Source organism: Lethenteron reissneri, chromosome 22 (genome assembly GCF_015708825.2).
Source record: "Lethenteron reissneri isolate LAM-NWPU_2019-01 chromosome 22, ASM1570882v1, whole genome shotgun sequence".
NCBI lineage: Eukaryota > Metazoa > Chordata > Hyperoartia > Petromyzontiformes > Petromyzontidae > Lethenteron > Lethenteron reissneri.
The window spans coordinates 2,816,431-2,842,520 of NC_083800.1; the positions used below are offsets into that span (position 1 = coordinate 2,816,431).

Genomic DNA, 26,090 nt, shown 5'->3' on the forward strand with positions numbered 1-26,090 from the left:
CACACAACACACACACAGACAGACACACAACAAGACACACAACACACAGACACTAACCAAGCGCACACGCCACACCACAAGACACAACACACACCACAAGACACAACACACGCACAACACACACCACAAGACACACACAACACACACACAACACACAGACACTAACCAAGCGCACACGCCACACCACAAGACACACAAGACACACACACACACAGAGAGGACACCCACCGCCACTCACCTCTGTGCGCGCCTGCAAGCGCTTGTTCAGCTCGTAGATGCGGTAGTCGGGCTGTGTCACGTACGGGGTGTGCCGCCTGTAAAAGGGGCCGAAGGGAGAGGAATAGAACGGGTCGTGAGGAGGAGGAGGAGGCGGCCCGTGGGGCGGCGGCGGCGGTGGCGGCGGCGGCGGGTGAGGGGGTTGAGGGGCGCTGGCCATGGCGTTGGTCGGGACGACTATCACCGCCGCGTCGTCCCCACGATGATTCTGTTGGGAGGTTGGTTGGTTGGGGGGGGGGGAGGTTGGTTGGTTGGGGGGGGGGAGGCTGCCTGCTCTGTCCTCCCCCTTCTTCTTCTTCTTCCTCCTGCTGCTGCTACTTCTTCCTCGCTGGCTGTCTCCGTGTCCCGGCTGCACTGGCACGGTGTGTGTGTGTGTGTGTGCCGAGCCGGGGCGGGTTGTTGTTGTTGTTGTTGGTGGTGGTGGTGCTAGCTAGCTAGTCCCGAACAACAACACTACACACGTGTAGTAGTGGTGGTGGTGGTAGTCGGCTCCATGCACCCCGGCGTTGTCGGGGTTGGGGGAAGGGGAGGGAAGGGGGGAGGAGGAGGGATTGTGAAGCCACTGCGAGAGGCGCTAAGTGCAGGAGGAGGAGGAGAGGGGGGGGGGGGTGCCAGGGTGGGAGGGAAGGGGGGGGATAGGTAAGAATGGGGGGGGGGGATAGGTGAGAAGGGGGGGGGGGTAGTTAACGGGGGGGAGGTGGATAGGTAAGGGGGGGGGGATAGGTAAGGGGGGATAGGTAAGGGGTGGATAGGTAAGAAAGGGGGGGGGGGGGAGCAGCAGACCGGGGTTGAAACTGGGAGCAAGCTGGGAAGATGTAGAGAGAGAGACGCGGAACGAGAGACGGGGAGGAGGATGAAGAGGAGGAGGGAAGATGTCGAGGAGCAGGGCTGGCAGGGCAGCTAATGCCACCGACTCGACTTCCGTGCACAGGCCAGGGACGGAGGCTGCTGCCCTGGCTGCTGCCCTGGCTGCCGCAACTGCTGCCCGCAAGCTGCCCGCCCGTCCACCGCCACACTCATTCTGCAGGCTCGCACGGCCAGCGCTTTGCTTTTATTTTATTCTTTTCCCCTCCTCCTCTCTCCTCCCTCCTCCCTGGCAGGACCCCTCTGGAGCCAGGGAAACTGGGCTCGTTAGCATAAGGGCTGTCCTTGCTTGTGCCTGCGTCAAATTTCCACAACCTCGCTTTTCTGCTGCTTTCTTCGTGTTATTTTTGTATTCCTCTTCCACATTTCGTCTGTCAGCGCGGCGGCTTGTCAAAATCGCTGCATTGTCATCATCTCGGTGGGACCCACCACCACCCCTCTCTCACCTGGTTTTAAATAAGGGACATCAATCGGTAGATCTAAATTCCGCACGCTCGCTCTTTCATTGTTGCGTTTGAAAATGAGAATATGTCCTGCCGCACACGTGAAACGAACCTTGACATCAGCTATGCTGTTGAGTTTAATTTTAAGGGGGTTGTTGTTGTTATTTTTTTGCATCTAATTATTAGTTTCCAGCGTCGTCCATAGTACACACTCCATGGCGTCTCACCCGACTTTGGGTAATGGAATTGACCGATTGATTTATTGATTTAAAAATAAGGAACTGTTCTCGTTTTTAGCAGGGAAAACTTTTTCTAAGATTGTTGTTGTTCCTCCAAAATTATAAACTTCAACAATAAACATAAAAATTTAATCACTATTTTGATGAACAAAAAACATCAGATGTACAAAAATAAAATGGTGTTTACTTTAATGCAAATGTTAGACATGCAAAAGTAAGACTTTAAATACGACTCAGAAATTAAACCATGATGAAATATACTACACACACATATACATAAAAAAGCACAAATATCACAAAAAAAACCCCGTATAGCCTACGCATTGTTTTGCTGGGGCAAGTGCTGTTAGCGAGCACCTATGAATGCCGGCATGGCACACGAGGGGACGGTGTGGTCAGTGCCAGGCACAGCCGCCTTTGTCTCCCGAGTGCTGATGTTTGCACACCGCACCAGGTACAGAGGATGTACAGTACTCATTAAAGGTTGTCGGCACACACACCGCCACAAGCACGCACGCACGCACAGGACACATCTCAATATTATTGGCAAGCTTCGGTGGAATTTTATAGAGACAGAAACAGGATTTCAGCACATTGTGTACAACATCCTTCCTCCCCCTACCAGAGGATTTCCTCCACTCATCACTCCCAACCCCAGAAAGCTCGCCCTCCTCCCATGCAGCCTCGGCTCATGCTACTGTTTATCGATTATAATACTAAAGGATTAAATGTACATTCTCCCGGCCAGAAATCTGCCCTTCCATCTGCTGGCCTGGAGGATTAGAAGGACCCTCCTCCTACTGCTCTCCCCGGATCTCCCCAGCTGGGCTATACGCTGCACACTCCCCAACACTGCGGTTCCACGCAGACTCTGTCCGCTCGCTCGCTCGTTCGTCGGGAGCCCCCCTAGAGGAGCCCCTTTCATTTGGGAGTTTGGGTCACATGGGCGCAGCAAAGGTCACGACCTCGTGTTTACAAGCCCGAGATTTGGGGAGGGGTTGGTATAAGGGATGGGGGGGCGGAGAGGGGAGTGCGAGAGGCGAGTGGACGCCGGCTTTAGATCAGGAAAGACGCAGGGATGGTGAAACTGCGAAGACCATGTGGAGCTATATTTCAAATGTGTACGGATCAAGGGTTATTGGTGGTGCTATTGGGTTTACATCAGTGAAAGACCGGTGGTGCTGTAAGTATTCGTATTGATAAAGGGTTGGTGGAGTTTTCAGATCAGTATTGATGAAGGGTTTGTGGAGTTGAGAGATTTGTATCGATAAAGGGCTGGTGGAGCTGTGAGGTGAGCATTGATGAAGTGTAGCTTTGAGGTCAGTATTGACGGAAGATCGGTGTAGACGTTAGCATTGAAGAAGGGTTGGTGGGAGCTGTGAGGTTTTGTATCGACGAGGGGCTGGCGTGGCTGTGTAGTGTTCACAGTGATGAAGGGTCGCGTGGGATTGGTAGGTGCGTGGGGCGTTGGTGTGTAAACTGAAGGAGGGGTATTTTCTTGCGAGAGGGGTGATGGTGACAATAGAATTCCGCTCTGTGCCAGCCGTACAGGCCGAGCTAGTTATGCCTGTCTGACCAGATAGGACCAGGATATGGCTCTTCCTGTCTTAGGGGAATTAGAGGGTGGAGGAGGCATGGGGTTTGAGCTGGGAGGTGGGGGTGGGAGGTGTGATGGTGGTGGTGGTGGGGGGTTGAGAGTGTGATGGGGGAGAGGGTTCTGCTGTTTAACCCCCTTGTGCATCAACCCCGCAATAAACAAGACAAACATGGGTTCTAAACTACCCCCAAGCCCCTACCCCTGACTTAACAAGCCGTATAAATATAGTTTTTCTCTGGACTCTACTTCATCCCAACAAAGAGACACAAATCAGTGGGCTAATACGGGCTCTGGATCCAACCCGATGTAGTAAGTGGCTGATATATTCAGCTGAGTCACGCAGAAAACTGATTTGATACTGTGTCATGTAACGATGCATCGATTAATATCGATTCTTACGCTCGTGACACATGCATCAACTTGTGTAAGAATGGATTAGTTACGTTTTCTGAAAACAAAAGCTAATTATATACCGATGTTACGTTTAGGCCAACGGTGCGGACAAAACCTGTACGAACAAGTCAGAAAAACAGCTATGCAAACGAGATGGTGAAACAATACAAAGAAAACATATTTCTTGAATCGTATCGCAACCCCCGAAATCGTGACAATTCATCGAAATGCTGCGGAGGAGGGTGAATCCCATGATGCAAACCCAAACAAAGCAGCAGTTTTGTGCACTAAAGTTGACTTTCCAACAAGCCTCCGTTAACACCAGCAACTGTTACGTTTTAATCTCCAGATTGAAAAAAAAGTTGGAGTTTTGAAACAATCAAAGAGTTCAGTGCAAAAAAGCCTTGACAAATATTTCGAAATACGTCACAATTAGTTTTGTCATCATAGCACGTGCTGAGCATCCAACAGGCGATCCGATATCCGGCCCCCCCTCCCACCACTGCGCAAAGGGTTAAGTTGATCAAAAAAAAATGCGAGCGCGAGAGAAAGCCTCGCTTTGGCGGCAGCACAGATCATCATCACATCCAATTAAAACCTGCACTCGAAATGTCACCCAGATCCCCGCACAACCCAATTCCCCGCGCACGCGAATGGGGCCCCACGGTGAGAGCGCTCGGCACGGGAGCCGCGTGTCGTCGTCGTCGCTGCCACCACCGCCGCATCTCGCCTCGTGCGGACGGCGCTCGGCACAGCGAGCCTCAGGCCCCATCCTTCCTTCCGGCCGACGCAGATGTGGGGCCCACTTACAACAGCCAACGCCCCTAGCGGCTATCTCCCATTCTCCCCTCTCTCCCTCCCCCCTTCCCTCTCTCGCTCGCTCATTCCCTCCCCCCCATCGTCCCGTGCTACCCTGCCTTGCCTACCCCTGCCTGCCTCCCTTCATCCTTCCCCTAAATTCCCTCCCCTCCCTCCATCCTTCCCCTCTATTCCCTCCCCTCCCCTCCCTCCATCCCTCCCAAACACAGGGCTCAACACTGTCACGAATATTTAACAAGCCCCAGAGGGCCAACCCGGCCAGTCCTCGCCGGGCCCGCTGAGAAACGGTGACAGATTTTTTTTTTTGTGTCCGCGGCGGCGCTGGAGGTTGGCGGTGGTGGCGGTGGAAGGGAGCGGGCGGGCGGGTGAGGGATGGGGCGAGGGAGCGAGGCGGTGGGGAGCCAGGGGATTGATTAACACAGAGGCGCGCGGGGGCATGGAGCAGCCGAAGGATTGGGGGGAGGGGCGGGGAGAGGCGATGGGGGGAGAGTCAGGGGGTGGGGAGTCAGGGGGTGGGGGGGAAGGAGGTTGGGGTGAGTCAGGGGGTGGGGGGGGAGGAGGTTGGGGTGAGTCAGGGGGTGGGGGGGGAGGAGGTTGGGGTGAGTAAGGGGGTGGGGAGTCAGGGGGGTGGGGAGTCGGGGGTGGGGAGTCGGGGGGTGGGGAGTCAGGGGGGTGGGGAGTCAGGGGGGTGGGGAGTCAGGGGGGTGGGGAGTCAGGGGGGTGGGGAGTCAGGGGGGTGGGGAGTCAGGGGGGTGGGGAGTCAGGGGGGTGGGGAGTCAGGGGGTGGGGAGTCAGGGGGGTGGGGAGTCAGAGGGTGGGGAGTCAGGGGGTAGGGGGGGAGTCAGGGGGTGGGGGGAGGAGGTTGGGGTGAGTCAGCGGGTGGGGGCGGTGTAGAGTGGGGGGGGAGTCAGGGAGTGGGGGAGTCAGGGTGGGGGGCGGGGGAGGTTTAGGGGAGTCAGGGGGTGGGGGCGGTGTAGAGTGGGGGGTGGGAGTCGGGGTGGGGGGCGGTGTAGAGTGGGTGGGGGGCGGTGTAGAGTGGGGGGGGAGTCAGGGGGTGGGGGTGGGGGGCGGGGGGGGAGGTTAGAGTGAGTCAGGGGGTGGGGGGGGTAAGGTGGGGGGCTGATGGCGAAGAGGGACGCGCGCCACACGAACACACCCATCACAGGTGTCCCACTCCCCAATTGTCCGCCCGATTTGGCAAAAAAACAACAAGAAAAGGTTCGCTTGCTCGAATGCTCCTCATACCGCATAAATACTCTTTATCTGCAAACGAATTACCCGCAAACACCTATTATCCGCGATGTATTACTTCGTATAAGTGCGGTAAAATGGTGGATAATAGCATCCGCGACAGGATACAAATAGTCCTCCCACATTGTATGTTATAGGCCCAAAACAATCTAACATGCATGATGCAAGCAGTACACACATACGCATGTGTGAATGGTAATTAACGTTTCTGCCACTGCAAGGATTGTGTCCATGAGTTGATATAAAATATCTAAATTTTATCTTCTGATAGAAACAAATCTCTTGTTTTAGGCTGCCTTTTCTCCACACAATGGCCAGCTGGCCTTAATGTTTAGATTTCATTTTCCTCCAAATGAGCCAAAAAACATTCGTTATTTTCTCCACATATGTGCGCCAGCACAAAAAGCTAAATACGGATCTTTATGTGCGACATATCATATAAACATATAAACACGTGATAAATAGTATTGTATACGCTGTGAACAATTACACAATGATGACCATAATCCACTTAACTCCACATGCACAGGGCCCAGCATCCTAACGGTCTGCCAGTCACGTTATCTTTCTGGCCACTTAATTTCCCTCTTACACAGCTAAGGTTTAATTTTTAAAGACACGACTGCAATTGGAGCTAAAGCACGGTATATACAATTACAATTCGGCCATAACGTGCTGGCGTGAAACATTATTTCAAAAAAAAAATGTTGTTAGTCATCTGACGGGACTGTTTTTGCCGATAGAAGTCGGTTTATTTATAGCAATATTCATGAGCACAAAAAGAGGGTGGGTGGGTGGCTGGGAAAGCTGCTATCGCTGTCGGGATGACATCGAGCTAAGGTGCAGGTGCGCGGGAGGCATTGCCAGCGAACGTCGACGGGAGACGACACCTCCAGGGAAGGGGGGCACGGGCGTGCAGGTCGGGATGCCAAACCCCAGCCGGATCGCGACAGCCCAAAACACCACCTGACTTGCAGGTGAAAGTGCCTCTCGCCGCTGTACCAAGCGACGTCCACGCCGCAGCCAGTCCTGGGCTCACGGCGAGCGGTAAGGAGGACCCCGGCAGTTGCCAAGGGGATGAAGGAGGAGGAGGGGGGGGATGAAGAACACAATAACTTGTTTGTTTATTTGATTATTTCTCGGGCTTATATTTAGCCGGGGCGCTCCGCCGCGGCGTCTCGCTAACAATGAGGTCCTTGGCAAGAAGCCTCGGGACGCATGTCGCTACAGATAGCGCAGATGGCGCGCGTTTAAAAAGAGTGCTCGGAATTAGCGCGCGATCACACGAGGACAACGTCTTGCTTCGCCGCGACACGTCGGCAGTTACTTAAGCGTCAGGATTTTCATGAACTCCTCGAGCCTTGAGCAAACGGCGCGGTCCTTCAGGTGCAAATTCGCGAATAGTGAGAATGGGAGGCTGTCCCCACTCTTAACATACGCACATACCACTACCGACCCTCCCAGCGATTCGATGAATTGTCACGAGTCACTGGCGCGATCGATGAAAGATTCACTCTTTATCCCAAAATCGTGAATGTAGCAGCCGCTACCCGCGTCGGGGTCACGCGCAAACCAGGGCATTAAAAATATCCGAAAATAAAAAAAAACACACGTGGGTTCTGACACGCGCTCAAGAATCGTCATTAATCGACGGATCGATTTTTCGTCACACCTTTGGATTTTTATCACTCTGGATGTAAAAGGTAATAATAAAAAAAAACGGGGGAGCATTTAAGAGGGCACGGCGAGGTGAAAGCAAGGGGGGGTGTACATCACCAGGCTTATCGAGGTCTGCAAGTGTCGACGAATGAGCTGTGTGACTGGAGGAAATGCAAATGAGCTCCTGCCAACATGTTCACACTCTGCACGCAGGGAAAAAAAATTACTTAGAGCGGCTCAGGTCGGGGGAAGTGTGGCTGCGCCTTGCGTACATGCCGCCCGCGATCGCACGCGCTGGGCGATTGGCGAGCGAGCGTGCGTACGCACGCATGTGCTCATGATGATAGGGATGTGTTTAAAGATTTAAGAGCGGTTCGCGGCGTTTTATATCACGGCGCTTTTTATGCACCGACTATTTACAACCGCAGACAATATAAAACAAAATACGATATCGATTACAGGCAGCTACTCTTTAATAACACACAGTTGTGTGAAAGGAGTGTCACGCATCAAGTCTTATGCATTCCAAACCCGCGCTCTCCCCATCACCCCCTGATCTCTTCCCTGTCGGCTTACTCGCACGGCCAAACCCGCTCCATCTGCGACACAAGAACAGCAGCAGACATTTGGATAATTAAGCCTCGGCCCAAGCAAAATTAACATTTGGTGAGACGCAAGGCGATCCCGCAATCCACAACACCATGCGCAATCGAAGTAATCAAAATCACAATGAGGGGATTGGCGGGGGAGACTTTGATCCAGCGTCTGCAATCGCCAGCTTAATTACCGCGCTAGAATCTTGTCTATAGTTCTCGTGCTCCCCAGGTGAGGCGCCATTAACCGTACCGCCGCACGAGAATATTCAAGTTTCTGAGCGAAGACATCGTGCAGAGACGACAAAACTACGGGAGAAATGCCACTGAACAATGTCTCTTCGTCGTGCCGTACAGCTTCCCTGATGCGTTTCCAGGTTGTACGTGTGTCGTTTGGCACGACGTCCGACGTTTCTGTGCAGGCGCCGGGAGCTTCTTCCGGGAACTGAATCCGCTTGCCGAAGACGCGAAGTGAAATCTCTGGCGCCATCAGCAGACACAGCGAAAACGTCGGACATCGCGCCAAACAGCACGCGGCACAACCCGAAAACACATCGGAAAAAACGATGGCAACCGTGCAAACCGCGGTGGAACAGTCTTTCGGTCCACGCCACACAGACGGCGCGCGTGTCCACCACAACCAGGGGCAACGAGAGCGCATGGCACGGGGCTCGAAAGACGCCCGTTAATCAGCACAGCACGTGTCCCTACAAGAGCGCTTTAGAATGCCTCCGTCTTCTCGTTTTGATGAGAGTCGATATCGGGGCTCCGAATCTTGTCTCCCGAATGTTTTATGGCCGTTTTGTAAACAAAGCCGTGGGTTTGTGTGTTGAAAAAAAACCATTCGCGTAAAAGGCTCTGCCAAAACCGCAGCGGCTTCTGCTTCCTTTTTGGCTCCGCTGGGTTTTGATGTCCCGGGCATTAGCATACGGGGGCAAGAGACGAGTGTGCGCGTGCGTTCAGGCGAGGAGAGAGTGCGTTCAATTCCCGCGTCTTGTGATTCGGAGCCAAATATTGAGTCCTTCCCAGCAACTCTGTTATGGAGCGGCCTCAACGCACGCGCAGAGCCCAGAGGTGCCCGGGGCTCGACGTGCCGCGGGTACCGTGCCAGAGTGCGTCACCGTCTTCCGGGGGAGATGTTGTACCTGGCCCGGCCCTGTTCGCTCACCGCAATGCCGAAGCACTCTCAAACTATGCGGAGAGCATTGCTTCTCCTGCTATATGGCCGTAATTAACCCTTACGTTCCCTGGTACACGGCTAATTCCAGCAGCAGATGAAGGGAGATTTCGAATACCATACGCTCCAGCTGAATTTAATCCCAAACAGATCATCGGGAAAGAAGGCAAAAGGCCACTGCGCGTCTCGTGAGTTCGCTCTCATAGCCTCGCCAAGAGCCGCTCTGCAGCACACCCAGGTGACAACAACAATGGTTTTCCCTTTAAACCAAATTTCATGTTTCCCTTTCTCAGGATTGGCTCGGCATAGGGAGCCTTCGTCCAGCTCCTCCACGAGCCGCGACACGCAGGGTCGACACGTGCCCCCCCCCCACGCCCCCTCCCCCCCCCCGCCGCCCACGCGCCACCCCTCCGTCTGCTGAGCAGCACAAGAGGGCTTTGGCGCGACACGAGCCAGTTGGGACAGAAGCCCGGGCGCGCCCGCCAGCCGTAAACAAAGCCACTCCTGTGACGCCCCCCCCCCATCGCCACCGCCACCGCCACCGCCATCGCCACCGCGTATGTTGAACTTCTTTCGCACCGTACGTAGCCAACCGTGCTAATCGGAGGTACCGCCACCACCATCACCGGCAACAAACATTCAGTTGCACGGGTCGATCGCCAACGTGGGCTCCCCAATGTGCAAGGTCACCACGGCCGAGAAAACGCACACAAGCGCTTGCAGGGGGTACGATGTGCGTGGCTCTGCACGGGCACGAACGTGGTGGTGCCCCCGTGCTCAATGTTCACGTCTTTTTACGCGACGACACGACTGGCGGTGCCGCCGTTCGTGCCGTACGCGAGCACCGCAGTACGTTACCTACGAGCGTACCAAACCTACGGGCGCAGCGCAAACTGGTTTGCCAAAACGAATGCGCCTATTTCATTATTTCTCGGGCTCATATTTGGACAAAAGTTCAGTGACCCCTGCGCGCAATCAACCACGATTCCTCCGGACACCATCGCCGCAGGTTAGACTATCCTAATTCAGTGGATCGACGGAATAGCGAGGACTTAAAGAGACAAATCCGAGGTGTCCAGGAAGCGATTGCCATGACCAGAGAAAGGATGAAGTGGGTGAAGTCCGTGCAGCCTTGTCGTCATCCGCCGTGGGACGACTGACGGAAGAGAAGACAGAGAGAAGTTGGGGGGGGGGGGGGGGGGGGCAAACGGCGTCAGGGTGGCGTACGACCGACGATGCCGCTAACGGCTCGTCCAGACTGCCACAGGCCCAAGGCCAGATCGCCGTCGGCTCATCTTGCAAATCTGGTGACGTTCGCGTGGCATCATGCTAAATATTTTGACAAGAATCATATTATTAGGGAGCAAACAATGAGGCCCGCCTCTGGGTGACATCTGGATGACCTCTGGGTGACCTCTGGATACCCCTGGCTGCCCTGCTGCCACTACCGGTGTTGTGCCTCTCAGCCGGGTCTATAAGTGCTCAGGCAGAGAGGTCCTGCCGGTGCTTACAAGGTGACCGGCGAAGAGGAAAGTTTTCGATGAAATATAAATAAGCGTGAACCAGTTTGCAGAGTGCAAAAGGGCAGTGCCTACGAGTGCGTTAAAACCAGTCTCAACAGTCACCTCTCGGTGTTTCTCACACGGTAAAGAAAATCTGGCCTTTGTTTGCCATCGGCGGGAAGAGCACGGGTTTGACGAGGATTGGCTGCAGGCACCCTGCCCACGGTGCGACCACAGGCACAGAGGCAACGCTCCCTTGCCGCTCTTCTCCAAAAGCCGAAATTTGAATCTGATTTGCCTGGTCGGCTCCCCGCGCCGGGGGAGCGGGGGTCACGCAAAATGCCGTGGAACAGAGGGGATCACCCCGCCCCCCACCCCGTTTACACCAATGGGTAGGCAGCACCACGCCGGGCTGCCTTTGTCTCCCAATTGCCGATGTTTACACACCGCACCAGGTAATCATTTGGGGCTAGGGGAGGCCAGAGGACCGATTCAAATAATCGTCACTGGTGTTGGCCGTGTGCAGGAATCGAACTGGGTTCGTAGCGCAGCGCGCGAAGCACTACATTGCCGCTCCTCGCTGAGAAACAACAGGCGCACACACACACAGCCACAAAGCTTTGCCACAAACGGACTGTCGGAGCAGTTCGTGGCCATGGTAACATGTAAACGTACAGCCTGATAATATCTTACTCGTGTGCCTGCTGGCGGTAGCACCTCCGGCAGAGGGAGTTCGAGACAACCCCTATTAGAGGGTAGTTGTCCTACTTTTCCATGCTGGCCAGCCATACTTTACCCCAGCACACGTTTTGAGCTGCCGATTGACTACCCTCCAGTCACACTGTAGGGTGGACAGAGACGGGGAGGGGGGATGGAGGATTAAAGAAACTGGAGCACCGTTTCGACTGCCACATCGAGGGATTGAGTCGAACTGGCAGTCTGTGGATTGCAAGTCCAGTGTGTTCACCATTACGCCGCGGCAGCAGCTTCCCATAGACGGTGAAGCCGGCATAAATTAATGCCACATGTTTTCATGAGCAAAGCGTACCCAGTTGCGCGACACCAGAGCACAGGAAATCTCTCCGCGGAAAGGCTAAGCCGAACAAAACGTACAAAGGGGATGGGAGTTTGTAAGAAGCCATAATGCCAACAATGCTTAATTTATAATTCCTTTTTGGATGAAACAAATTGTCAAAGGCAAACCGGTATATATATAAAAAATAGAAACCACACATTTGAAATGTGATTTTTTTCGGTATTCTCCGCTCTTTCAAACTATTGGCAGAAAACATTATTTTATGTAACCAAACCGCGAGTAATATTACAGGCCTGACTTGCACAAAATTAATGATTTTACATCCGTAGTAAATTAGCCTAACGTGTTATTTACTGCGATACATGATGCTCACATCACACTTTAAAAATGCAAACTATATTTCCACCCTGCAATAGCCCGTGACCCCACACTGCCACTTTGCGTGGCATATTAATGAAATTTCTGCCTTTCAGTTTGCACGTCTTTCAAAAATAACAATTCAGTTAATAATACTGCACTTAATCGCTGAACAAAAGCCACTACAACAGCAAGATCAATGCAAGAGACAAGTCGTGATCAGCGAATTGTTACCTTCAGAATTTAACCCGACAATTCACTACATCCATTATCCAGGCTCGGCTCCACGGAGGCAAGCCACACCTCCCTGTTACCGGCGAGATCCTGTTCTTTACTTGCACTTTCCGTGACGCAAGAATTAACGGCGATGATAATCTGCTTCATTTTGAGCAAATTAACAATGATAATGATACAGCAGCAGCGGCGGCGGCGTCGAGGGCAACGATTGCAGGGATCATTCGAGGCGTTGGTGGAACTGAAGCCCAACGGGCTTCGCTCGCCGAGACATCTGGGTTCCAAGTAGGCGCCCGCTGCGCGCAATCACCCAACGCACACTCGGCCCGCACGCACCCCAACCCCACGCTCCATCACTCCGCACACCCTCAGCCAGCGCAACACCCTGACCCCATGCTCACCTCCCACCCGATCACTCCACGCACCGTCGCTCAGCACACCGGACGCACACTCTGCCACGCACACCCTCCTCGACCCCCCGCACACCCTAACCCCACGCACACTCTCACCCCGCGCACGCCGCCACGGCGGCTGCATCCACGTGGCCCCACTTCTCTCCCCGAGGTTATTTTCGCGGGGTTGCTGGGAAACAGCAGCCGTACGCTCGTGCAGTTTTGTTATTTTTTTTTAAATGTCTTCCCCTCCCCCCCCCCCCCCGTTTCATTTTCGAGACTCCCACAGGCAGGGAGCCCATCCAGTCGTTACACTAACATGCCTCTCCGAGTCGCCACTCCACGTGCTAATGTTACTTATGCAGATAAAGAATCGGCCATTAGCATTAACGATCATTAGCTTTGACGGATTTCAGCGAGCGTCGCGGGGTAATTGTGTGGCGTGGGGATCATGGTTAATTGCAAGCTTCAGCCCACGGTTTAGCCGCGGAGTTGGGCGCATACTCAGGATACGCTGCGGGGGGTCGGTAGTGGTTGGCGCTGTGGGGGATAACGGTTCTGGTCGTGTAGAGTGGGTGGCACGGGGAGGGGGGTGCATGGAGATGGGGGAGGGGTGGTGGTTGTGTGGCGAGGGGAGAGGAGGAGGTGGGGACGTGGCGTTCGGCGCGGGGGCGGCAGGGGGTGGGCGAGTGTCAAGCGCTCGATGGACGAGCGTTATGAGTTAATTGGCCGCTGCGGAGATGGCCACTGGCGTGATAAGGAATGGGGGACGATCGCTCCTCGCTGACAGACGGACGCACGAGCGCTCGGCCCGGGCGCGCGCGCGCACGCACGCACCGCTCTCCCATCTTCTAATCACCTGCAGCGGTCCGGAGCGAGGCCACGCGCGCGCACGGCACGAGCCTAGCACGCTTGACTAACGCCCAGTTTTAATAACCAGTGGCCCCGACCACTTCACCTCGACAGGCAACTGGGCTCAACGCCCGTCACGCGTCCTACCAATTGAGCAAAACTTTCGTCGGCTACGAGTGGCCGCTGGAAAAGCTTGCTCGCTCATTCGTTCATTTCGTTGAGTCGTTTACTGACTCGTTCGTGCGTTCATTCGGACATTTGCTTGACGGTGAACAAGGTGAATGGCCATGCGGCCCATCGTGACTCGTGCCGATTGGGGCAAACTTCCGTGGCGGCTTCAACCGCTGAGCGATGCTTATTCATTCATTTATTCGCTCATTCACTCTTTCATTTGCAAAGTGAATCGGCGATGCTTCGACCTCGGATCATGGTCAACTGCAGCGCTTTCAGCGGCTATCAGGGGCATCAGCCACTGAAACATTTCTCATCCGTTCATCGACTCGTTCATTAATTCGCTTCCCACAAACGGTGATGTGCCATATTTATATTCGTCAGCATTAACTTTGGTTTTGCATCAGCGATTGTTGAGATTCAACAACGAAAAAAATATGAACATTTCGGTTTCACGAAATTTCTCGTGAACACAATTTGGCAAATTCTGGACACTTTCGACAAACGAAATCGAATTTCCGCGTAAGCGAAATTTTCTCACACGGCACGCGCCATGAGATCAAGGCCTCCGATTACGACGGTTGGCTACGTATGGTGGGAAAGAAGCTCAACATACATACATCCACGTGATAAATACGAGCTCTGTACAGAAACATAACAACACCAAACAAGAAGCACCAGGAGGCTGCGTCATCCATCCCAGACAGTGTCACGGTATCCCTACGGAGCAAGAGTAAACGCATCCACATCACCTTTCCAGCCATTCCAAAATCCAGCAGATCTCTTGGTGGGTTTTAATACTAATTTTTTTTACGAAATTAATGGGAAAAGCCATTCCGATTGACGCGATTTCGTTTTTACGTGCGTGGTTTTTTTTAAGGAACGCATCCCTGCACCACCGAGTTACATCGTTTGAGATTCACTCCGCCGCCCCTTCCGTAAGATTTCCATGGCAACATTAAGGAATATTTGTATTAAACTCCGCGGCGAGGTAAGGGAGTGTGTTAACAAAGCAAAGAAATGCATTTGCACACCCTTCATGGTCTGTGCTTACACGACGTGGAGGGTTCAATTTTAAACAGATTCGATTTAACCAGCCGCTAAAATAAAATAAAAAACGGTAAAACAAACCCGATGCGCGAGTCGGAGGTTTTGTCACTTTTTTGCCGCCCTGTTAATTGCGTGGCAAATTTTTTTTTATTATACACTCAACACATTTATTTAGTTATTATTTACATTTTCACGACCGCGCTTCGACGAGCCAAGCGCGGAGGTTAGAGATGGCGGGGGCGGGGGGGAGGCACGGAGGGGGGTGGAAATCTTCTAAATGCCCATCTTAAAAATCTAGCGGTAATTACGTTCAAAAGGTCAAATGATATATTTAATGAGTGCGACCCCACCCCTTGCCCCCCCCCCCCAAAAAAAAACGTGACTTTTTTGTTGTTGTTGCCGTTGCCGTTGCAATTTAGAATCTCGATTCAAAACAAAAACAACAAAAATTAGGCACGCGTGTTTTTGTTTTCTTGGCGGCTCCTGCGGAGAAAGCGGGCGAGGAAATGTTGCTGCTTTCTGTTTTTAAATGGCCAAGGAGCCTGCAGCCGTGCACGCGGAGAGCTGCATACATTTGCATAACAATAACCCCAAAGCGTGCTCCAAGACGGCAACAGCGGCGGCGGTGGCGGCGGCGGTGGTGGTGGTGGCAGCGGCACTCCCTCTAAAAGAGAGGGCTCCGGCTCGGGAGAGAACAAGGGAAAACCGCAACGAGAAAATGAATTTCTCAAGAACCAAAACGCGCGTACGCGCACCTACGCGCGTACGCACGGGCATCGCGCGCGTCCGTACGCAGAGAGGACGAAAAAAAATCACGGTTGTTGTTTTGTTAATTACGCGAACTGTACGCGAAACGTTATATATTTTGTGCTACGTTCACTGCCGCGCTTCCGAAGCGGAATTATTCGTGAGCAGGCACGAGGTGGACCTAAGGAAGCTCGCAGGCCTTCCCACAGTGGTCGTGGTGATGGTGGTGGTGATGGTGGCCGTGGTGATGGTGGTGGTGTTCTCTGTGCGAGGCGTGCAGTGCGAGTGCATCACGCTAACGAGCGCGCCCGATGCACACGCACATTGCAGAGCCATTTCATTACACGGCATTTGTCATTTGATATGCAATGCGAGCTTGGTTTTTTTTTGTTTAACGCGCTTATTCTTTAAAAAGTGTTGCAAAATCTTTAAGTTGGGTGAGAATGTGCCCGGTGCCGTTTTAATCCTTACAAGCTTGGAGGCGGTGGTAAAAATTTAACATGATCCGATTGTCATGCTGTAATCGTGTATATGCCATAAATAATAATAATAATGAGATTCAGCCTTTTGTCGATCCACTGCTGGGTAAAGACCTCCCTACACTGTGTCAGTCGGGGGGGATTGTGTGGCCATACTTCACCACGCCGGTCAATGCGAGTTGGATAACTGGACAGGCCAGAACCGGCTCAGATAATACTCGATATTGATATTTGCAGCGTAAGAACCATTGGTCCACAACTCTCAATATCATATTCGGTATTCGTTTCAGATGTACAGACTTGGGGAAATTGCTGTTCACGAGCACCTATTTAGGGCGGCGTGACAGACGAGAGGGTGTCTTGCATCCAACACCAGACATACCCGGCCATCTTTCGCTCTCACACAGTAGCATGTACCCAGGGCTTAATTTCTCACGGAATATTTTCAGGGTCGCCGGTAGACTGGAATACGCGCGTGATTAATAAGCAGAGCCAACGCAAGGGATGTACTGGATGCAGCGTGCCAGGTGCATGAACATTTTCCGGGACAGATCCGGCTGTATTTAAGCCCTGCAAGAGCTCATTTAAAGGCCGAGCCGATCGAGGAGAAGGGCTCGGGTCAGGTCCGGATACAATTCGTGTGACCAAAACAACTGAACCCCGGTTTCCGGGGTCGTATCACACACAGTGTGCCACCACCGAAGGGTGACAATGAGAATGATGTTAAATTTAGATTTAAAGCTTTCGTGACTGCCCGGATTCATATTCTTGGCCCTTTCGGTAAAGTCACGTAGAAGGGAAATAATAAAATAATAAAAATATAAAACAATAAAAATTCTCACGACGTTTCGACTGCAACACAAGCAATCATCATCAGGTGTGAAATCCACAGCAAGAAAAATTGAATTTTTTTATTTTATTATTTCCCTTCTACGTGACTTTACCGAAAGAACCAAGAATGAGAATGATGTTGTTTTTGATATGAACCTCATGGCGGGACCCCGGGGTCCCGAATAAACGGAAGTCAAAATCGTAATTAATGAATCTATTTTTGGCGACTCCGTCCCACCGCGCACATAAACGTCGCGACACACCTGGCGCGGATCATTCTGCTGTTGTGTCGTCCAAGCGCAGCGAGGACGAATGCGCAGAAGAAACAAAACTTTGATTAGTGCATCGTGTAGAGCTCGTCGAGAGGATTCGATCGCCGTATCGCTCGCCTCCAGCAGACATAAAATGACGTCGCAACGCAGTTTATGTGAAAGCCGGGGGCTTATGGGACCCCGGGGTCCCGCCATGAGGTTTACATAGCGCCTGATATGCTGAGGCACCTCGGAGTGCACTACGTCACACCTCATCTCAAACTTTTAAAGGGCACCCCCAGTGGCAGTTGTTCCTGTGGGCAAAAGGTGACTCACCACCTGGCTTGCAAAGGGGCATTCGTCTGCCAGTAACATTCTAGATTTGAAGCTTTCGTGACTGCAAGGATTCATACTCTTAGTTCTTTCGGTAAAGTCACATAGGTAAAAAAATGAAATTAATAAGAATAAAACAATACAAATCACGACGTTTCGGAGGCAACACAAGTCTCCGTCATCAGGTGGGACTGTGACGGTCCCACCTGTGACGGTCCCACCTGATGACGGAGACTTGTGTTGCCTCCGAAACGTCGTGATTTTTATTGTTTTATTTTTATTAATTTCATTTTTTTACCTACGTGACTTTACCGAAAGAACTAAGAGTATGCCAATAACATTTTGGGGGGAGGGGCGATGATTGCTATGTTGTATAATCCGAATTTTGTGATTTGAAATGTCATTTTCAAATGTGTAAAATGTGGACCCTGATGGTGGCACACGATGGCCTACTGCTGTGAACGACATCGGGGGATCTTTGACGTCGTTGTAGATCCAGATGACAATTTCAGAGGTGGAGTTGAGGAGAGAAACCCATAATACCCCAACCAAAAAGACCTGAACGACTTGATCAGAGATCTTGGTCTCACCAAGTCCAATGCCGAGCTTTTGACGTCTCGGCTCAAGCAGTGGAACTTGTTGGATGAAAGTGTGCAAGTCGCAGATCAGAGGAAGCGTCACCACCTTTTTGCAGCTTCTTCACCCGTCAAGATGGGCTCTCCTTCTGCCACAATGTGATCAGTCTGTTCGAGGCAATCGGAATCGCCTGTAACCAGAATGAGTGGCGCCTCTTCATTGACAGCTCATCCAGGAGCCTCAAAATTGTGCTGCTCCATAATGGTAACAAGTACCCATCTCTTCCCCTGGCTCACTCGGTGCACCTCAAAGAGGATTACAACAGCATCAAGACCTTGCTGGACGCCTTGAAGTATGATGAGTATGGCTGGGAGGTCATCGGAGACTTCTAAATGGTGGCATTCCTGATGGGTCTCCAAGGCGGTTTTACCAAGTTTCCCTGCTATCTTTGCCTTTGGGACAGCAGGGACACCAAGGCGCACTACCACAGGCGGGACTGGCCACAGCGGACCGAGTTCTCTGTGGGGAGGAACAACGTCTAGTGGGAGTCACTGGTGGACCCCTGGAAGGTGCTGATGCCACCACTGCACATCAAATTGGGCCTTATGAAACAATTTGTCAGAGTTGCAGATAAGGAGTCAGCAGCCTTCAAGTACCTTCAAGACTTCTTCCCTAAGCTGTCTGAGACAAAGCTCAAAGCCGGTGTCTTCGTCGGACCACAGATAAAGAAGATCCTGGAGTGCAATAAATTCCCCAAGAAGCTCACTAGTAAGGAGAAAGTGGCTTGGAACAGCTTTGCCGCAGTGGTTCGTGGCTTCCTGGGCAATCACAAGGTCGAAAACTATGTGGAGCTGGTTGAGACTGGTGAAGAACTATGGCACAATGGGCTGTAGGATGTCCCTCAAAGTCCATAACCTTGATGCTCATCTTGATAAATTCAAGGAGAACATGGGAGCGTACTCGGAGGACCAAGGCGAGTGCTTCCACCAGGATATACTGGACTTTGAACGTCGCTACCAAGAACAGCATAACGATAACATGATGGGAGACTACATTTTGGGGCTGATTCGTGAAAGTGATTTACAGTATAATCGTAAATCTCGACAAACTACGCACTTATAAATCTTTCGTAGTAATTTTTGTATTACTTTAGTATAAATACATGTACGTTTTTATTCATATGTTGTTGTTTTTTTACTTTATGTGAACGAAAAGACACAAATTCGCCAGTTTTCTCATTGAAAAAAGGTCAATTTTAAAATATCACTGTCCTGGTTACAAAAGCAAAGTTTGTGGGAAATAATAGCAATTTTCTGTACTTTTTAGGAATAAGCAAATACGAAATAGCACTTAATACCCAGGAACAAAAATTGTGTTACATAGTGTTATCCGTGAATGTCTGCGCCTTTTGCCTCCTCTTATCCACGTGAAGAGAGCATGATAATAGGATGAAATGACATCGTTCCGATAAGATGGCTTCCAGGTCAATTCGGGCCACGTGAGATGCAAATGACTGGGAAGGCGTCCGCGAATCGGTCCGTGGGCATGGGAAGTCACCTAACGGGAGGACGGATATGGTGAGTTTTTAACCGACCGTACGACATGTACAGATTCTCCCGCGTAGACGTACAGATTGCCGTGGCGAGTGCTGTTCGCAAGCAGCGCCTACGGAGGGCGGAACGGTGGCAAGCGAGGGCAGGGGGGTGGGTGGCCAGCACCACGCCAGGTTGCCCTCCCCAATTTCTGATATTAATACACTTCACCAGGTATTAATTTGGAGTTGAATACACCAAGGGGAAGACCAGGACTGGTGCTGACACCACTCGCCACTCATGTTTGCCGTGGCTGGGAATCAAACCACGATTCCAATGCACTCCGTATTACTGGTAGCATGCCAAGATCTGCGGTATAGCAAAAACAGACTGTTGGGGAAAGTGCTGTTTGCGAGCACCTATCAAGGGCGGAACGGTGCACGAGGGGGTGCGTTGCCAGCACCACGCCCGGCCACCTTTGTCTCCCTCGCGGTAATGTTTACACACCACACCGGGTACTCGTTTGAGGCTGAGTCGATCTAGGGGAGGCCCAGAACCGGTTCAGATAATCGTCACCGGTGTTGGCCGCATGTGTTGTGTGTTGTGTGGTAGTACACACAACACACAACACATGCGGCACAACTCACACACACACACGCTCTCGCTGGGATCCGCAGGGCGCATAATTGTTACCAACAATGCCACCGGCAAACCGAAAAAAGCAGCAGCAGCAGCAGCCCATGGCACGTCCCTCCCGCCCTCACACGAGCCACCTGCACGAGACGGCGGCGGCGGGGGGGGAGGATGTAGTGAATATAAATAAATAACTATTCATAAATAAACAAACACAGAGAGAGAGAGAAAGAGAAGAGGACGCGCAATGCGGTGGCGTTATAGGAGCGCGAGCCCGAGAAGCGAGCTCATTAAGGCTGCTCGGGACCCGGGCACGGAGAGACATCAAACGGGAGAGCGCACAGACGCGCCCAACCGGACTCGCGACATTGCAGACGCCGAGCGGAGCGCTCAGAAGACATCTCACACCCCCCCTCGCCCACTCACCCACCCCCCTCGCCCCCACCCATCCCCCCTCGCCCTCACCCTCCCTCCCTCGCCCCCACCCACCCCACCTCGCCCCACCCACCCCACCCTCGCCCCCACCCACCCCACCCTCGCCCCACCCACCCACCCGCCCTCCCTCGCCCCACCCACCCACCCGCCCTCCCTCGCCCCCACCCACCCACCCGCCCTCCCTCGCCCCCACCCACCCGCCCTCCCTCGCCCCCACCCGCCCTCCCTCGCCCCCACCCACCCACCCGCCCTCCCTCGCCCCCACCCACCCGCCCACCCTCGCCCCCACCCACCCGCCCGCCCTCCCTCGCCCCCATCCACCCACCCGCCCTCCCTCGCCCCCACCCGCCCTCCCTCGCCCCCACTCGCCCTCCCTCGCCCCCACCCACCCGCCCTCCCTCGCCCCCACCCGCCCCCACCCACCCACCCACCCTCCCTCGCCCCCACCCACCCACCCTCCCTCGCCCCCACCCACCCACCCTCCCTCGCCCCCACCCACCCACCCTCCCTCGCCCCCACCCACCCACCCACCCGCCCTCCCTCGCCCCCACCCTCCATCGCCCCCACCCACCCACCCTCCCTCGCCCCCAACAATCACCCACCATCGCCACCCACCCACGCACCCCCCCTACCAACCCATCCTCGCCCCCCCACCCACCTTCGCCCCCACCCTCGCCACCGAAATCCATGGGGCGGCTGCCCTCTTGATCAGAGCCGTCCCTCTGGGAACGGCGAATCGGAGCGACCGCCCCGGGCCCCGCGCTTTGGGGAGGTAGAGAGGGGGGGGCGCTTTGAAGTCCCGCTGTCAGATGCAATAATTCCGGTTTGATTTTGAGGGGGGGGGGCGAACACGGTGGGAATTACCCCAGGCCCCCCCCCCCCATATGAATGACGGCCCTGCCACTTTAGAATCCGATTCATTCCTTGGGGCAGTGCCGCTGGTGTAATAATTGGGGGGGGGGGGGGGGGCACTGCTAGAACAGAGGGACGACGCTCCAGAGAAGCGTGGGACGAGAAGGGAGATAGGTCGTGCTGCGATTTTAGAAGCCTTCGGGATCTGCTCATTTACAATAAGGTGTGTGAAATGAAAATTAATGAATACATCAGAGGACGAAATAAATGATGAACGGTCGTGCCCGAGCAATAAATCCAGGCGGCAACTTCGGGAGAGGCGTCCCCCGTCACTGACTTGGAGCCGGTTCGAAACGCGAGCGGGGTCTGTCACATCTCCAAAGGGGAGCGAAGCCCAAGAGAGGCCGTTGGTGGTTGGTTGGTGGTGGTGGTGAGATGGTGGTGGTTGGTGGTGGTAGTGATGGTGGTTGGTTGGTGGTGGTGAGATGGTGGTGGTGGTGAGAAGGTGGTGGTGGTGAGATGGTGGTGGTAGTGGTGAGATGGTTTTGGTGGTGGTGGTGAAATGACCCCCCGCTTGTGTGCCGGGGAGGGGGGGGAGTGATCGGTGGATTGTTGAATCATGGGGTTCCAATGGGATGGCAACGGATTGGAAAGGCTCTCTTCATCCAGAAGTGGAGAGATCATGGCTGACGATGCAAATACAGGGGATCACGAATCGATGTAATCGATGGGAATAGATTTTAATAAAAATCATGCATCGGAATGCGCATGTGGCGACGAATATTTTTGGATTCCCAAGTGAGAAACAAGTACATTTACCTGGTTAAACAAAATGAACTTGAATTTGTGCGATGCCTACAACCACTAGAGGCCCACCACGATGATGATAAAACCATTCGACTCTTAAATTGAAACGCGATCTTCCAATCGTAACAATGTATTGACAACTCCCGAGTAAAGTACAAAATAAAACAATCGTCTAAAAACGTCACGTTCGTGAGCATATTGTAAGTGACAACGATAAGCCACCCGATTCTTGGCAACCAAGGCTTTAAAATCACGTATTCTTTTTAAAACAAATAAACACGTACAATTCCATCAACTTCCATGAGTTTTTTAGGGAAAGTACCTGCAACAAACAAGAATCGACAGCCGCCACGTGTCGTCATCCTGCCATCGTTCTGTCGCAGGCAGCAGACACACAACCACGTGGGCTCTGCGGCCTGGCTGGCCAAACGACCTCAGTTGGACCCCTCGCCCCCTTCTGGGCTACCCGGGTCGCTGCATCTCCTGGGGCGGAGAGGACCAGTGGTTCCCGAACCGGGAGGGAGGGTGGGGTACGTGGCAATATCCCAGGGGGGCAACGTAAGGTGATTTATAAATGCGCTGTGAAATTATATAGTACGCGAGAGTCATTGGTGAATACTCACGTAATGAATTTGCCAATACAAAATAACTACGATAACATTTAAATCCAAAAGGTAACCTATAACGATATAAAATACCTCTTCTTGGTTCTTTCGGTAAAGTCACGTAGAAGGGAAATAATAAATTAATAATAAAACATAATAAAATACAATTCTCACGAGGTTTAGGCCACAACGCAAGCAGCCGTCCTCAGGTGAAGAACAGGTCTGTCGGAAAGACAGACCTGTTCTTCTTCTGTCAGAAAGACAGACCTGTTCTTCACCTGAGGACGGCTGCTTGCGTTGTGGCCGAAACGTCGTGAGAATTGTTTTTTATAATGTTTTATTTGTATTATTTTATTATTTCCCTTCTACGTGACTTTACCGAAAGAACCAAGAAGACGAATCCCTGAAATCACAAAAGCTTTAAATCGAGATATAAAATACCTTCATAAAGTCGATGATCGTAAACAATGTTGGTGGTTTCCAAGAGTAACCAGCGAGCGCGAACAGATTAGGTCACGCGTGCAGACCGTCCGTTCAATTTGTTTATATTCGCTTGCAAGTTACTCGCAGGTTACGATTACATCGCAAAACGAACAATTCGTTAAAATGTTGATGTTCATTCATTCATAACATTGAATTCTCAGAACCACCTTGAGTCAGGCAAGGGGACGGTGGGTGGGGGGGTACTCGGTTGAAACTAAATTCAACAAGGGGGTGTGGAGTAGCCAAAACAAGTTTGAGACCCACCGCTGTAGACCTCCTTTTCCCATCACACTCACGCGCCACGACCACAATATCTGAACCCATAACGAGTGCCTCTGTACCAGTGACGTGCGGTTAGGTCAATGGCTGGGGAGGCACTGGCTTGTGGTGTCAGAGCCAGATTCACACACTGAGGGGGGCGTGGCCTCAAGGAGAGGGCGTGTTAGACACGTCCCCCTCAGTGAGGCAGATGTGATAGCTGCCTCCCCTGGTGCTGTTTCATTGCAGTTTCATGACGAGACCAGCAAGCCTAAATATCTTTATACACATACGTGAAATAAGTTACCTGGAGTATGGAAGGCGAGGACATAAAATGAAGGGGTCTACAAACATTACATTGGTGACATACTGAGATAGTAACAGGCACGCGCTTATTGCCCGCTTTCCATCCAGTTACTGAGGGGTTGCGCAATCAGAGGGGAGGCTGAGCTCGTCGCTGCCTCACCTCTCGTCTTTTCCTGTATTTGCAGCGGTGCTCCACAAATTTAGCGATTTTGACTATAAAAATGAAGGGAATCGTACAGAAATGACATCTATAACACAAATCAGTGGGAAAATCTTAATATTTATTTTATTGTTTTTTTTCTCTTTTCGTAACAGCTAATTTCATTGGAGTATGACAGGCGAGCCTCTGCCTCCCCTGCCTCCCCTGACCGCACGTCCCTGCTCTGTACCAATGCTCACTCGATGGCAAAGATGCCAATGTCGACTTCAACAAGCCGTTGGGGCCAGTGCTGTTAGCGCACAGTGAGGGTAGTGGTGTGATCAATACCGCGCACCGCCGCCTTTGTCTCCCCGGTGCATGTGTTTTACGCAGCACAACGGGTACCCATTTAAGCTCTTTAACCACTCGGCCACTGACGTTAGCCGTGGGCCGGAACCAAACCCGGGTCGGACAGGTTCGTAGCAAACTGCGCTAACCACTGCGCCACCGCTCACGCGCGCACAATGAGTAAGTGCATCTGCTTGCTGCTGCTGCTGCTGTGGGTTCGCCACCCGGAGAAGCCGGCGGCTCCAGATAACAGATTGAGAGGAGAGAGGAGAAAGAGAAGAAAAAACGCATGAAAGAAACTCGAGCAAAATTGGGAAAATGCGTCCCTGGGTGACAAATCCGACGCCTTACGGGAGGGCCCACTTCGTGCCCTTCTCGGCGCGCGGTTTCTTTCCAAACACCCCCCCCCCCAACGCCGGCGGGAGACTCTGCCGACGACAGCTGCCGGAACGAGAGCCCTGGAGGGCGGTGGGGGCGGTGGGGCGGTGGTGTCCGAGAGGGGGTGGGGGGGGAGGCCCTTCGTGCCGCGACCGTACCGCGCACATTGCGTCCGCAGCGCCTCGCCAGCAGATGGCCTCACATTACAGCCGTGCGCGCAGCCATCGTGGCCCGAAAGCTGCTTCGCCGTGCCACGACGCCCGGGGCGAGCCGTGACCCCGAGTTCAATTCGACCCGCTCAAGAACGGCCGCAACGCACCAGTGACGATTTATCTGAACCGGTCCTGTGCCTCCCCCCCGAGGTCGACTCCAACGAGTGGGTAGTTAAAACAATCGTCACTTGGGCGACAAAGGAGGCTGGGCGTGGTGCTTTGTCATCCCACGCACCTCGTGTGCCGTGGCGGCATGCAGAGGTGCTTCTGCTCGAGAACATCACTTGGCCCCAAACGTTCTGTACAAGGCGACACGCGGGGCGATGTTGGTGCCGTGGTGCGCCCCGTTCACCATTGGCGGGTTCAAGGCGCACACAGCCAGCAAATGCGCGTTTATTCGGAAGCGGCAATGCGTTCTATATAATTGTTTTTGTTTCTGGAATATTTCCCAAACGTGCCGGGGTCTAAAGGGGGCTTCCCGGTCCTCGAGCGCCAGCTCCTCCGCAGTCCTCACCATCCTGGTTCGCCACTCGGAATAATCACCACGTGCTCGGCCTGCCCCTCGTGCTCTCCCCACCGGCGTTTCGACGTTGTGTCACCGTTCTGCCTATGTAGATTCCCTACCTGAACACGACGTGTCCCCTCGCCAGAGCTGGTTCCAAGGCCCGGTTTCAAAACGTAGAGAGGGATGCGGTGCCTGTTGAGAGCGCCCCACCATACAAACTACCGCCAAAAAACTGCGTTGAGTGAAGTGGAAATGTGCCGTGGTGGCGAGATCTTAACAGCATCCGCCTGGTATGCGAGGTCGTGGGTTCCATCCCGACTACGACGCCTGTATATTTGGAGTTTCTCTCTCCATGGTCGCGTGGATTTTTTTCCTCCGGGTTTTCCCTCCATATTTAGAGACATGCATTTCGAATATTTGGCTGCTATAAATGTCCACGTGTTGATGTTGAGCCACTTCGTTGCGCTATCATTTG

General features: G+C 53.0%; 1 protein-coding gene across 17 annotated transcripts in view; it reads right to left on the bottom strand.

Annotated features, from left to right (window-relative positions):
* LOC133345513 (LIM domain-binding protein 2-like) overlaps positions 1-26,090 on the bottom strand; it is a 168,527-nt gene that overhangs the window by 109,826 nt on the left and 32,611 nt on the right. For 15 of the 17 annotated variants that reach the window (XM_061556310.1, XM_061556322.1, XM_061556323.1 and 12 more), the window contains exon 3: positions 239-314. In XM_061556310.1, the coding sequence (XP_061412294.1) occupies positions 239-314 (76 nt within the window). Of the gene's footprint in view, positions 1-238; positions 854-26,090 lie in introns of those variants that run through there. The other 2 variants (XM_061556325.1, XM_061556324.1) reach the window with 1 other exon arrangement.